The 15,093-nt window shown below is 45.3% G+C and overlaps 2 protein-coding genes across 3 annotated transcripts in view; one reads left to right on the top strand and one right to left on the bottom strand.

The window, feature by feature from the left end:
- malt1 (MALT paracaspase 1) lies at positions 1-12,664 on the bottom strand. Of its 2 annotated transcripts, XM_008294155.1 has the most exons (17): positions 12,431-12,664; positions 11,128-11,294; positions 10,789-10,910; positions 9,478-9,625; positions 9,220-9,398; positions 9,015-9,123; positions 8,873-8,920; positions 7,445-7,468; positions 7,330-7,374; positions 5,372-5,575; positions 5,025-5,202; positions 4,440-4,511; positions 4,231-4,358; positions 3,361-3,510; positions 2,191-2,348; positions 1,987-2,112; positions 1-1,372 (listed from the first exon to the last, which is right to left on the bottom strand). In XM_008294155.1, exons 1-17 carry the CDS (start codon positions 12,577-12,579, stop codon positions 884-886), a joined length of 2,496 nt encoding a protein of 831 aa, XP_008292377.1. In that variant the 5' UTR covers positions 12,580-12,664; the 3' UTR covers positions 1-883. The 2 variants fall into 2 exon arrangements, with proteins under 2 accessions (XP_008292377.1, XP_008292378.1); XM_008294156.1 differs by lacking the exon at positions 8,873-8,920.
- A 1,701-nt stretch (positions 12,665-14,365) lies between these two features.
- prlrb (prolactin receptor b) overlaps positions 14,366-15,093 on the top strand; it is a 9,821-nt gene continuing 9,093 nt past the window's right edge. Inside the window, exon 1 of the mRNA XM_008294154.1 lies at positions 14,366-14,452. The gene's annotated coding sequence lies outside the window, so the exon portion shown is untranslated. The remainder of the gene's footprint in view (positions 14,453-15,093) is intronic.

Genomic DNA, 15,093 nt, shown 5'->3' with positions numbered 1-15,093 from the left:
TGTGTGTGTGAAGGCTTTTAATTATATTTCATCTCAGACGTGTCACGGATCACTGGGGGAAAGAACATTTATTCAAATATCATACATTAATACATTTTGAGGTAAGTTTTTCCAGTTTAAGCTACTTTAGATTTAAGAAATTCTGGTAGAAATAATATACATCTCACATCACTGCATTTATATAACAGCTAAAGCTACTACTTAGCTTTCAGATTCTTTTTTTTATATATAAAAGAGTATAAGCTTATAAAAATATGAAGCATTATGAAAGACAGCCTACTTTTAGCCTCTTGTCACATTTTAAATATCTGACTGTTTGATTTAAGTAATATTTTGAGGTACAAAGATAAAAAAAACTTTGAAATATTTCACAAAAAGCAACTGTTCTGAGAACAGAAAACAATGAAAGAAGGGAAAGTTCTGTGTTGATTTTTCCTCTTTGTTTCTGTAACCAATCATCTCATGACCTCTCAGATTTCTTCTGTGACCCTTTCTAGGGACTCAAACCTCAGGTTAGGAACCGTAAATGAACTGGTTATCAATTTTAAATTTAGGAATACAAACACTAAACAGTCTGTCATCAGTCTGGCTCTCCTCAGGTTGATTATCTGATAAAACTACGATGATGCTCTTCTTCGTCTTAATGCTCCTTTACCTACATTATAATTAGCATCAGTCTCTGTCAGAGAAACAACTCCAGTTCTGTTTAAAAGCCCTAAAAAACTAAAGCCGCATCAGTCACCCCTCTGTCAGCTCACTGAGATGCTCTTTTTCATACAGCATACAGTTAGTTGAGACAAACACTGAGTATAAATTCAAGAATATAAAATCTTTTCACAGCGTGTAACAGAGGAAGCAGCAGCTGTTAGTGCTCCTGTGTGCTTCACTGGAGCTGCAGGCTGTTGATGAACACCGTCTGCAGCTCGACGATGTCGTCGCTGGCCTCTATGGGGATGCTGAGTCGCCCCGGTGAGCTCGACAGCCCCTCGGGCGAGTCGCACGGCGGCTCGAAGCGACACTGGCTCAGGTGGTCGTAGTAGGGCTCCCCGCAGCCGCCCACCGCACCCTGGAGATGCTCACAGATGTCCAGGTAGCGCTGCTGCGGGGAGAGCCGGTTGCAGTCCTGGGCCTGCAGCGACGCGTGGTGGGGGTGGAGGCGGTGCTCGGGCCCGGGGCTGTGGCAGGGGCTGTGGGACGGGCTGTGGGGCATCAGGCAGGTCTGCAGGCAGCTGTTCCGCCTCATGGCCCGGTGGAGGTCCAGCCGAGCGATCAGCGGCTTGCCGATGTTGACGCTCTTGGTCCAGTGGACGGGATGGTCGTCGTCCATGGAGGCAAAAGTGCCCTGAAGGCAGACGGTGAAGACCAGCTCCTCCTGTGAGGTCAGCAGAGAAACAGTGGCATCAACAAACATGAAGGATGAATCTGTTGTTTCTATGAGTCATGACCGCTTCTCTGTAGCTACACAAAGTAGATCTGCTACGACAGCGCTGCAGGTGGTTCAGTGGTTAGCACCGTGGCCTCACAGCTAGAAGGTCGCCGGTTGGCGTCCCGGTGAGGACACCCGGGATCTTCCTGTGTGGAGTCTCCATGTTCTCCCCGTGCAGCGTGGGTTCTCTCCGGGTTCTCCGGCTTCCTCCCACAGTCCAGAAACATGCTGAGGTTAATTGGTGATTGTAAATTGTCCGTAGGTGTGAATGTGAGTGTGCTTGGTTGTCTGTCTCTAAGTGTAGCCCTGTGATAGACTGGTTACCTGTCCAGGTGAACCTGCCTTCACCCTGAGTCAGCTGAGATAGGCTCCGCCCCCCACAGTGAGGATGAAGGTGTAGAGATGATGGATGGATGTGGTTTGCTTTTCTGTCAGCTTGTTGATTAAAGCTTGCTTTCTGTTTCTTAAATACCTGCCGTCGTTTCTACATTTGGATCCTTGTCTCACTGAAACAGGACCAAATGTGTCTAAATGTTCTGCCTACATGTTTGAGTTTTTACCCGGAGCTTCTGCAGCGAGCTCAGTCTGGTGTAGAGGCAGTGCTGGGGCAGGCAGCTGGACAGGAGGTAGATCCCCGTCTCCTCTGGAGTCTCTCTGTTCATCTCTTTAGGATCCACATCCAGGTCCTGTGGTGAGAAAAGCAGGTTAGAGCGATGAGGAACCCTCTGCTTTCTGTAAACCAGCGCTGATGTGAACGTGGTGACCTGTGAGAAGTCGGTGACGTGAGCCTGGCAGGAGGACATGTCCTCCGGCTTCTTCACGATGTGGGTGTAGATGACGAGCACGTTGGAGAACTCGGCGGCGAAGCCCAACTTGATCTGAGCGCCGCAGTCGAAGTCCAGAGACATGCTCTCAGGAAGCTCTGCAGCGACACACAAACCACATTCAGCTACTTCACATGTGATGAACTTATAAACCGTCACCTGGTGTTTGGGCTGCATTCCCACATCCACACCGTTCAGTGTTTCATTACAGAAGACAGATGTTCTCATCAGTGCTCTAAGAATGAACTCATAACATTTCTAGATACGTTCATCAAACAAACAGTCGCTGCTGATGTTATTAAAAAGAATCCTACAAAGTTTCACTGAAGCAAAAGAAATCTGTTTTAGTCTCACATCAGCTAAGAGAAGGTGAGATTTCACTTATTTCAGACTGAAAATGTTGAAGGTCAGCAGCACCCACACCGGAGCGTCACATCATTCTGGACATATTCAACATGGAACAACCGACTTTCTCCTGACGATTTAAAAAACACTAAGTCTACCAAATATGTAAAATGAAGCGAGTGGATTAAACTTATAACCTCACATGTGAGATAAACACACGTAAGAGGATTAAAACAGGACGACTGCATCTGTATGATTACAGATGTGTGAAAGTAAAACATCTGTAGACACACGTTTAGACATTTTTCTGTACGTAGGTAGGGTTTAAGGGTTTAATGCAGTTCTATAGTTATAGAACCACCTACTATAACTAGCTTTGTAAACTGTGAAGTGTTTTTCCCAAAAAATGATTTAAAAATTTTAAAAAAGGCAAAGATGTCCCTCGTTCAGCAAGCAGGCTGATGAATCCCAGTTAAACCAGCTGTAGTCGGTGGTTTCCCTCACAGCAACACTGATGTGTTCTAACATCAGCTATTGATGAGCTGATGGAAGACGGAGGGGTGATGATGTCGTCACCAGGTGACGCGCTATGAGATGACTTGTTGTTGTAAATATGCGCTATACAAATAAAATTGAATTGAATTGAATTGAATTGAATCCTCTCGCCAAGCGTCATCATTACCCAGAATCCTGAGCTGCTGTCAGCGGCTACGAGCTTCCCGCTGCATTGATAGCAAACTGCTGCCGTGTTAGTCGTCAACTCACCGTGAGCTTTCGCCCACTGGCGGCTGTGAGCGTGAGCGAGGTCAGCGCTGTCGCCGGGCAGAATAGGATCGGTCAGCGCTCTCCTCTCGGACAGACTGCTGCGGATCTCCAGAGCCTGCTTCCCCTTCGTAGCGTCAAACTGACCCATATCTGAAAACAGATGACACGGCAGCATTACAGCAACACACCGGAGCACACAAAGAGACAGAGAGGCTGGAAGCATCCATCCATCATCTCTACACCTTCATCCTCACTGTGGGGGGCGGAGCCTATCCCAGCTGACTCAGGGTGAAGGCAGGTTCACCTGGACGGTAACCAGTCTATCACAGGGCTACACTTAGAGACAGACAACCAAGCACACTCACATTCACACCTACGGACAATTTACAATCACCAATTAACCTCAGCATGTTTCTGGACTGTGGGAGGAAGCCGGAGAACCCGGAGAGAACCCACGCTGCACGGGGAGAACATGGAGACTCCACGCAGGAAGATCCCGGGTGTCCTCACCTCATCAACCTTCTAGCTGTGAGGCGAAGGTGCTAACCACTGAGCCACCGTGCAGCCCTCTGTGAGGTCATTTCATTTTTAATGAAGTTACTCTGAGCTCATGTTAAAGTTGAATCTTTGATGCGTCAGTAAGTTTCCTTCCACTTACAGGAAACTGCAGCAGCCCACAAGCCAGAGGACACAACATTTACATTAATAATGTAAAGCACGCTGCTTTTAATTAAATCGATTAAAGGATAACCTGAAACCCAGCAGCTGCATGTTAAACCGGTCCGTTGATCCTTCATCAGTCCTCATGGTTCTGATTTATTGCTGCCTGGGTCTGAAGCTACTGTACGAGGCGTTTCTGTCGTCTCTAACCTTCAGCCACTCTGTCCAGCACCACCGTGATCTTCTCGTCGTCCAGGAGACGCTTCTTCAGAAACTTGACGAACACGCCGTTGGTGAAGCCGCTGGAGCTCAGCTCGAAGGCTTCGGCGTCTTGGCACCTAAACGGTCCAACAGAACGCTCACTGTTTTATATCTGTGACTAGAAAAAGCCTCTCGAGTTCATTTTCAATCAGACTTACGTAGCGTATCCAAAGACGATGTTGGCCGTGACCCTCAGGACGATGTTTGGAGCGCTGTTATCGTGGATATTCCTAGAAAGTAAACATAAATCTATAAAATGTGTCCGATGCACATCCAGGCTGTAACACCAGCAGCATCCCTGATGGGACTGTGACGTCTACATCAGCTCACAGCCATGAATCTGCACTCGGCTCATATCGCCACATTGTTTATTTTTTATTCTATTTATTCTTCATTTTATTTCCACTTTTATTTTAATATTCTTTTATTGATTTATTTGTGTAGCTTGGTGCTCTCACTGCTCCACAATAATGACAGTAATTGTTGGTTTAAGCCACTAAATCCTGTAGATGTCACTTCATTTAAAGACAAACAGGGTGTAAGTGTAAAATACCTGAAAAATCTGAAGTCCATTTGTGGCAGTAATGTGAATATTTGCTCATATTTTAGTGACTGTGTGAATCTGAAGCCTAAACTCTCTGCTCTTGGCTGCTTTATCATTCAGACATAACCGTCTCCTCACACTCCTCGTGTCAGAATAATAATTTAATCTCCGTTTAACAAAACAAAGTGGGAGGACTCACCTCTTCCTGCACATGTCCAGCAGAAACACATTGAGGCCCGTCTCCTTCTCCTGCATCAGCTTCAGGATGCTCTGCACACACAGACAGTTGGCCGACCGGTACGGGTTCGGAGCGTCCACCGGCACCATGAAGCTGTTCCCGTAGTTCTCGTACCCGTGACCAGCGTAGTACAGCAGGCCTGAAGCAGAGGTGAGCGTTAGGGAGGAGTTCTAGAGATCTGTGTGGTTACTGTCAGGAAATGTTTAATATTGTCTGTTTCAAAGGCATAAAGGAGTTTAGAGTTCCTGTCACCAGCTGGTCTGGATCCACATCTAGAACCAGCCAGAGGTCCGTACAGCCCAGCCTACCGTAGACGCCTTTGTGCAGCAGCAGCAGGAACTCGTCGACGGCGTTCCTCATCTCCGACTCTGTGAGATCCAGCAGCGAGACCACCTTGAAGTTCAGCTGGCGCAGCAGGTTGGTGAGGTCGTACACGTCCACCATGGGAGCCTTGAGCTGCGGGTGGTTCTGGTACGACAGGTTTCCGATCAGCAGCGCCACTTTGTCGGTCGCTGGGGTCCGAAACGAGGGAGAGATGAAGGCAGACTCGTTAAACTACCCGCATGTGACAAAAGACACGAGTGGAAAGAACTGGAACCTGAACGTAAACCACGTCAGCATCCAGTCTGCTGCAAAGACAACAAACTAAAAAACGCCCACAGCAAGACTTTTTTTGGTTCCAATTCAGAATAAATATATTTAGATTTTTAAACGGGCCCACAGTGAAGACAGATGTTCTGGCTGCAAACATACGGCTGCTTCATCTTTGGCCTGATGGCACCACACGTCAGCAGCAAACCCTTGATACATGAGGTTTAAATAAGACGAGTGAAATGAAATCTGTTCAGGAGGTTCTGATCACTGGCAGCTAATCTGTAGCCCTGAATCTCATTAGGGTCCGATCCCACCAGGGCAAGGACCCTATTCCCTATCGTAGCCCTACGGTTTATTATCATCTCTACAGACACGTTTTTGAGGGTCTAAACATGCCCGAAAACTCGCCAAAATCACCACACACACCAGAACTGGCGACAGATGTTATATTTTAAAGGAACTGGGTGTGTCAGTGTCCAAACGGCTCCACAGCGCCCCCTTGAAAATTTCAACGGAGTCCCATCGGAAGTACGTTTGGTCTAGAGCTACGCAATTTGGTAGGCACATGGAGCAGGTCAGGATGGACAAAAGAGTCGACCAGAGCCAAGCTCTAAAACGCAACACGGCTCAACAGCGCCCCCTATAATATTTGGCAGCCCACGCAACTTCGATGAAAGGCCATTGTGCGCATTTTTGTTGTGTTTCCGGCGTTCAACGGAGTCCCGTCGGAGTCCCGTTTCACTTAAACCTAAGAAATTCAGTGGGCATACGTAGGAGGTCAGGACGCACAAAAAAGTCAATCAGCACCAACCCCTAAACCCAACAGGAAGTCCGCCATTTTGAAAAAGGTCACCGCCATAAAAGAGGACGTGCAGTGTAACTGGACTGTACGTGCCCCGATCTGCCTGAAACTTTAGACACATGGTCTGAGTCCAAACCAGAGCACGCCGCCAGCACGCCACGCCACCTCGGCTCGCCATTAAACAGGAAGTGGCTCGTAACTAGGCCGCACCTGCTCTGATCTGCCCGAAAGTTGACACGCCGGATCAGAGTCCCGCCCGGAGCACGTTTGCGCCACAACCCGACGTGCGCGATGGCCGACAATCAAACAGTGAGGACCCGTCCATCGCCGGTTGCAGCTTTAATTATTATTTGTTATTTGTTCCAGCACGTGGCCTTTAGCTGCAGGCGACGGTCACATCAAGTCAACAGTTTGCATGTACTGGACTGTTTCATGTGAAAGAACAAAACTTTCAGAAAAATCACAACCAGTAGAGAAGTGAAATCGAACACTAGAAATTCAGATGGCGTTGATCACAATCACAGTTACTAAGAAAAGCTCAGAGGGAGGAAGTGGACCAAACACAACCATGTAATCGCTGATTGATGCCGCGTGAGGCCTCAACTCTTATTTCCTGGTTTTTAGTGATATTGTGCTTTTTTAAATAGACATTACTCTGTAGTTACGCTTCAAGTGACATCGACTGTTAGAAGAGAGTTTCACATCTTTATTCTGGTGTTCATATTGAGGGAGGAACTAATTCTGAAGATTCTGACGATAGCAGACATACCTGCCACACATTCAGAGGAACAATGTGCTATCTCCAGTTAGTACAAACACTGACAAAACTCTAGTAAGGGCATGAAAACAGATGTGTTCAGAGACGCTCACCGTACAGCTGATCTGGAATACTGTTGAGCAAGAAGTCACCGGAGCCTGAAATCAAACAGCCAGTCAGAAAAACGTGTGTTTGAATCACGTGTAAATGCTGGTCGACGATAATTACCTTCTCCGATGGCGTAAATGTCATCTAGGAAGGAAAAACACGGATTAATTACCATCGTTTGAGCTTTTTACGTCTGTGATAGAAGAAAACAGTGATGGCTGATTGGTTAAAGGGAAGGTGAAGCTCACAGCTGACGTTCATGCAATCAGGTCAGCTGATCATAATGAACTGTAAACGTTAGTGATGTTCTGTGTTTTTCTGATTGCCAACAAGTCCCACGTACAGACCAGCAAGGCAGCAACAAGCTCCAACCCGTCGGTGGTGGAGTGTTTTGGTTTCATTTCTTAACGGGAGGTTCAGGTTTAAGAAGACAATACCCTGCATATCACAGCATGGCTTTGGTTTATTTCCCTTTAATGTTGAGTCATGCTAACTCTGCATAGATTCACAGTCACGGTGTGTGAACAACAAGATTTAAATTCACTTTTCATTTGTTCAGCTCCTCGTCTGCTAGTTTGAATAATTTAGTCAAACATCACTTTCAACTGTCCTCATAATGATTCTTATATTATATATACTCTGACTTATATGACATTTGTTCTGAAACGTTGTAGAAATTGTCTGTTTTTGTCTAGATTTTGATGATATTTTCTAGTTTATGACGCCCAAAATACCTGCTTCGGCTCAAAAATGTCAATAAAATGAATTAAGAACTTTAAAGTCGGCTTTTATAAAAGTTAAATCAGAGCATATTTAGATAGATAGTACCTCCAACCACCCTCATAAGAGTCAACACGGTGATCCACCAGCACTCTTAGCTTAAAGTCAGACGTTCACATGTAAATAAAAAATAAAAGAAGGGTGTGTGGATGGTTATGAAGTGTAATGAGCAAAGCTGGCAGGTATCCTTAGATAGAGATCCCTGATTCTGCTCCAGGAGGCTGATTTCTATGTTTGAGCCAAACTTTAAAACAAACGTTTGAAGTTAGTCGTGCAGCTCCTTCATCGCCCTGAATCCGGATCACTGAGGAGGAACAAACTGGGAAAGCCACATTACTGGGAAACACACCGAGCTGAAGTCTCTGCATCACCGTGCTGCTGAGTGGCTGCAGCGGTACGAGACGCCTTCTGTCAGTATTTCTTCTAAAACACACATCATGACAGGATTTCATGAGATGTTTCGATTTCCGTCTTTTGTGGGATTTGTTGACAATAACAGAATCAGAAAACTGCCATCCATCAACGTACGACTGATTTGAAGTAAAGACATTAGTCAGATCAAATGCATGCACGGTCAACCTGCAGATCAAACCCGGACATGCTGGTTAGTGTTCATGTGGCAGGAATCCAGATTTTGACCCACATGCATGTACAGGAGCGACCCTAAACAGAGTTCTGATCATCGCCTGCATGCAGCGACCGTCTGCTGATTGGTACCAGGGCTATCTATCACACCGGACTAAATGGACCCGGTCTGTCCGCTGTTACCTTCAGAGCACTCCATTGCCCCTGTGATCTGGACAGAGATCCTCGGGGCTTTCAGTTAAGAACAGAGGCAGATAATCGCTCAGTTATCACGACAACAGAGACGGTTCATAGCATTAATGAGACATCCTGGAGGGCGACGTACCTATGACAACGTCCACCTCATTGGTCCACATCCTCTCAGAGCTGCTGCTGCTGCTGCTGCTGATCTCGCAGCGATACCTGCCGTGGAGATCCTGCATCACGTGAGGAATCTGGAAGCAGCGGTAGATAACAACAGCTCAGTCTAGTAAGCAAACAGCTTCCAGGTCATGGCATGTAGCACAACGTCTCCAGCAGCCTCTCCTCACCACCAGCTTCCTCTTGGTGGCGTTTGGGATCGGGACTCCGTTTCTGTGCCACTGGTATCGAGGGATCGGACGTCCGACGGCTCCACACTCCAGCTGCAGGGTTTCGCCGTCGTGCAGCCGCTGGGACTGAGGCTGGACGACCAGCTTCAGCCGGCCGTCTAAGGAGTGGTAACTCTGCCCTGGAGGCGCAGGAGGAGGAGACATGAGCTGGAAGGTTCTTGGTTCAGAAGCAAAACTCAAACGCTGGCAGTTCCTCACCGTAAGACACGCCGGCGTTCAGGACGTCCACCTGAACCCACTGGCTGAACTCGAAGGCGTCTCCGCTGTTGACCCTGCAGATGTAAAAGCCGGCGTCCTTCAGCTGGACCGGACTGATGACCAGGTCTGGAGAGGAGCTGTTGGGCACCTGAAGTTGTGAAGCACATTACGTCAGAAGGCGAAGTGATTCCAGAAAGAAGCACCTGCAGGCTGAACTTCAGCCTCTAGTCGCTGTTCCAGGTTCTGTCTGTGGCTCTGAGCTCCACAGTAGCTCAGCAAACACGTACGACGTAATGTCGGACCTCTGCTCACTAAAGAGGCTTTTTAAACTGCAGAGAACAGCGTTCAGGTCTGATTTGTTGTGAATGCTGGCGATGCAAAGAACACATCAGTCTGTAGAAGGATGTAGATGTTAGATGTAAGGTTGACTTTTCATTTTTTTCAGACGACCAGCAGTAAAGAAAACAGGATTTAGATGTTGGTGGGAAAGACAAGCGGGGACTAGTTTATCCCTCTGGACCCCAAAAACCACCGGTGGGTTTGAAAGGCTTGTTGTCTTTAATATAATCACCAGAATGAGTCCATCTGTTATAGACAGAATCTGTAAAAACCTTCAGCTTTTCAGCCTCCCAGCAGTTCTTTAACTACTCATCTGTGACATGTTGTTTGGTTTGAAAACCTAATCACGTCTAACCTGAGCTTAAAGTCACGATGTTTCACCAAAATCACTTTATTCTGAACGTCTCATTTAATGACAATGTGCTGAACAACCAGAGAAGAGTTTAGGGGTTAAATAAATCCGTTCACACTGCAGCTAAATGACGGTGAGCCTCCTGGAAAGCTGAACCACGACTACATGTAGGTTACTGTGATTCCTTTCTGACGCCCTGTGCACAGCTAAACACCTGCATCATGCAACAAAACTGTTAATTATGTCACCGTTATGGACCAATGAATGAAACACGTGTCAGCAGGTTCACCAGGTGATGTAACGTTTGTCATACAGCAGTGGGTCGTGTTGGGTTTGTTCACACGTATGTGGGCTTCTGTCAGTTGTTCAGCTGGGATGCAACAAGCGTCGCTTTGTGTTTGGGAGAAGTGCTGCTAAAGAAGATTTCAAGTCCAAACTTGGTCATTTGGTTCTTTAGCTCATCGCTTTATCTGTAACTTCCATCGAGTCTGTTCCAGGCAGCACAGTGAGCACGCTTCACGATCGCTGATGTACAGAGACAGGAAGTAAAACACTTCGCAAAATGACAAATGAACAGATTAGATAAAGTCTGTGTGTGGCTGTGCGGAGCTGCAGCTCACCTCCTCCTTGGATCGGAACCACTGGTACTGGACTGGGGACCTGCCCACGGCGTGGCAGCTGAGGCGCAGGTTGTGGCCACACATCAGAGCCACAGACTGGGGCTGGATGAGGATCTGCAGGGCTGCATGAGGAGGACAGGTTCACTGTGAGTCCCACTGAGCCTCACACTGGTTCTGAACGGGTTCAACACATCAGCAGCTTTTAGGGTTTAAATGTAATCTGGCTGCACTCATCAGCAGAGTCATCGAACACCAGGAAGTGAGTCACAAACTCTCCTTTGAGCTAAAAACACAACAACCTGGACGGCACAGCGACAGGCTGGGGCGGGTTCACTGCACCTGGTGGCTTCAGGCACAGCAGGGCGTCCTGGTTGCCCAGCGCCTGGAGGTAGTCCATGAGGTGGCCCGTGGTGCAGCCTCGCTCTCCCATCAGCCTCAGCAGCATGAGGCTCGGGCTGCCCTCCAGCTCCAGCACCTTCAGGGAGCACATCTCCATGTCGTCGGAGCTGCAGGGCGACAGGCTTCAGTCAGAACCGCTCAGACACATCGACAGGAACAAGGACACGGGTCAGGAGCCGGTAGAATAACCGACACGTCGTGACATAAAGGAAAGCAGGTGTCACTGATCCACTCTGTGTCTGTTCTGAAGGTATTCTTCTATCAGAGCTTTTCCTTCTGACACTGTTCTGGTTTTACACTCCGTGTTCAGTCCGGATCTGTCTGTAAATTCTAACGGTTTCATGACTTTTTGTTCTGGTCCTTGTGAAGCTCTTTGGAACCTGGATTATGACAAACGCTCCATAAATAAAGATTATTATGAGTTACATGTTAAACAAACGGACAACAAACACACAGCATCTGAATCATATGAAGGTCGACTAAACACCGACCGGCTGACGTCTGGATGTTCAACATGTTTCAGGATATTGATATTAGTCTCTTAAACTACTATGTTAGCGTATAAACTCTGAATGACATGTTAAAAAGAGTTTGTGTTGTTCTCATTTTAACCTAATAACCTAATCTCCACGTATCAGCCATCGGTATCCTTGACTACGAATAACCAATAAAACCCCCGAACCACCAGTGGAGCCCGAACCATGATCACATCACAGCTCTGATAAGAAATACTAGAATTCATTTTGACTTGCAGGTTCCAGAAAACATCCTGGATTTGTTTAATAGAATAAATACACCCAGAACACAGAGAACAACTGCAGACTGGACTTTAAATCTCTGATTAAACAGTAAAACCAACCTGAAGAATCTACTTCTATCAGGACTGTGGCCCAAACACATTCACCGCCTCTGTAGTTGCACATGCGCGGTGCGAAGCGTCCTCCTGCTATTATAATTATTCTTTTATTATAAATAAGTCACAGCTCTGAACCACGTCCTCCACAGTGAGCATGCGCTGAAACCACACCTGTCTGAATCTGTTTTTAACTTTAACTTAAAGTTTGACTTTATAACTTTAGTAGCAGCAGGATTTCTTGCAGGACTGATGCATTAAAGTGAGTTTATTCTCAGCAGTCACAGTTTAACCAGGAGCCGTGGAGGTGAACATCTGACCACCTGCAGAGTGTCTGGAGCTCCTTCTGATGACACCAACGTGTTTGTAGGGACGTCGTGTCCAGCCCACCTGACTTTGAAGCGTCTGTCACTGCCGACTATCTCTCCGAGCTTTCGCCATCCTCTGCTGCTGGACTTGTCCAGAACCTCGCAGAGCTTCCTGACCAGCGGCTCCTTCAGCTGGCTCATCTTGGCGCTTCGCTCCAGAGAGTCCGACATGGTTCCTCCACCATCCGCGTCTGTTTGGGTCCTTTATCCGCCAGACTTCACTGAAGCTCTCATGAAGGCAGAACAACAGGCTGTACTTCCTGGAAGAAGCGCTACAAGTGATGCAGACACTCCTCCTCCTCCTCCTCCTCCTCCTCCTCCTGCTGCTCGGGTTTTCCCCGTAAAGCTGCTGCTGCTGACAAAGATGGTTTCTGGTGCAGATGAGCCTCTGGTCGCATTTCTGTGGCACCGAGAAGAGTTCTGGTGCTGCTCAGGCTTCACTGAGGCTCCCAGGAACAGACTTCATAATTACACATAATTCATGTAAATGAAGGTACATGTACACAATCTGATTATTATGTTTTTTATTTGTTTTATTCCCTTTTTGCACTATTTTGAAATTTGATTTATTTATTTCTGCTATTTCTCTCTCTCTATATATATATATGTATGTATACATTCATATATATTTTTTTACTTCTTGTGTGTTTTATTCCTTATTCTTATTCATCTTATTTTTATTGTTGTGGACCAGGAGCTCAACACATTTCACTGGTAGAACTGTGTTTGTGACCAATAAAGACCTTGAATCCTTGAAACACTTTATCTACTGGACATTTATTTCTGTTTGCACATATTTAATAGGATAATGCCTCATTTGCATATTTAAACTTAAAATAATTGACTTAATACAAGTTATCAACGATCAATTAACTGATTAATTGTTAAAGTAACTAACAACTGTTTTGATATTTATCTGGTTTGAGTATTTTTTTAATTTTTTTTTTTACAGGAAAAAAGTCTGAATTCTGTGTTTCCAGCTCCTTAAATGTGAATATTTTCTCATTTCTTTCCTCCCATATGACGGTAATCTGAACATCTCGAGGTTGTGAACAAACTAAATATTTTTAAAAAACGTCCTCTTGGGTTTTGGGAAACACCTGCATTTGGTTTTTTACATTTTTCTCACATTTTATTGGGCAAATTATTGAAGAAATGGAGAAAATATTCAACAGATTAACAGAGGATAGAAGTTTTCAGCAGCACTCAGACCAAACATTTCAGGTTTGATCGTATTTATCTGACGGGTGTTCTGGTCCACTGCTCATCAGCAAAGGCCTCCCGGGTGTCCGGGACAGTTTTGTTTTTAGAAATTATTCTTTTCAACCACAATTCAAAAGCAATGTCTTATTTCATTAAATCATGATTTAACACATTTTTATTTATTATTACCTTTTTCAGTTTCTAGTTATTTGAGGGACTGTTGTGAGTTTTTTCTTTAATGGAGGGAGATGAACATCGTAGGTGTCAGTTGGGATTTTCTTTTCTTTTCTTTTTCTTTTTTTTTTAAGGCCGTTGCCAATATTTAAGGTCTTTTTATGCATTTTACTCAGAAAGCTCTTTTTAAATATTGTTGTACTGCATTATGATGACAATAAAGCTTCTAATCTAACTTTATCTGATCTAAGTCAGTCATATATCCACAGGGGGGCGCTGCTGTCACTGCCCCACAGTGTTGCTGTAAATAAAGACAAACTGGAAACCAGCCCAACCAGACAAATAAAGAAAAAGTGAAAAGAATAACTGAAAAGGGGGAATTCCAGTGAAGGAAGCTTAGATTATTTTTATATATATATTTTTTTTAACAGTTCAGAAATCAGAGCAGAGTGAAGCATCTCACCTGTCCTACGATCTGCGCTCAGGTGAGCAAGTTGTGACGACACCAAGCCCCTCCCCCTCCGATGACTCACCTCTCTTCCTCACTTCCTGATCACACCTGTAGCTGAGCAGCAGGTGTGAGCAGCTCCTCTGTGGAAATGGCCACAGAAAGCATTTTCTCTTCTATAGAGTAGCTCCATGAAGCAGCTGAGCGGCTCCTGAACAGGTGAGTCCAGTCCACAGCTCCTGCTTCAGCATGTCTGTCTGTCACACACACCTGGCTTTGTGACGTCCTGGCAGCTGTTACAGGTTACATGTGAAGATTTGTGGTTGCTTTGTGCATATTTGTAATGTAATAAAACGCAGTAACGCTGTCACGTAGCAGCTGTAATGTTTCTGATGTGAAGCCTGTTGAAGGCGTTTTGTTAGGCTGCAGGATGAAAATGGACTTAGGTGTCAGGTTTTCTCATTATTTTGTCCATTAAACCAGAAATATCAGAGAGAACCACTTTAAAATGAACCTGGATTCAATATCATATAGACCGTAGATGTAATATATTTTTCCTCTAATCAATTAAAACTTTAATTTAAACTAAAAAATGAATTATCTCTGTGCTATGTTGGAGTAATATTTAAACTGCACCCACTAATCTATTAACAGTAATCTTTATTTAATTTTATTTCAATACTAATCAAATAATGTTGGATTTACTGTCTAATAATTAATTTATATTATTATCTATATTATAAGATTTAATATTTATTCAGCTCCAGGTATTAAAGTGCATCATACATAATTAAAATAAGCACATTTGTTTTTTATACACACTGAGAATATTCAAAACGGTTTAGAGGCAAATGTAAAAA

This window comes from Stegastes partitus, unplaced genomic scaffold (assembly GCF_000690725.1).
Source record: "Stegastes partitus isolate 25-593 unplaced genomic scaffold, Stegastes_partitus-1.0.2 Scaffold945, whole genome shotgun sequence".
In the NCBI taxonomy this organism is placed as follows: Eukaryota; Metazoa; Chordata; class Actinopteri; family Pomacentridae; genus Stegastes; species Stegastes partitus.
Note: the sequence above shows the minus strand (reverse complement) of the source record. Positions and strands in the feature narration are given on the sequence as shown.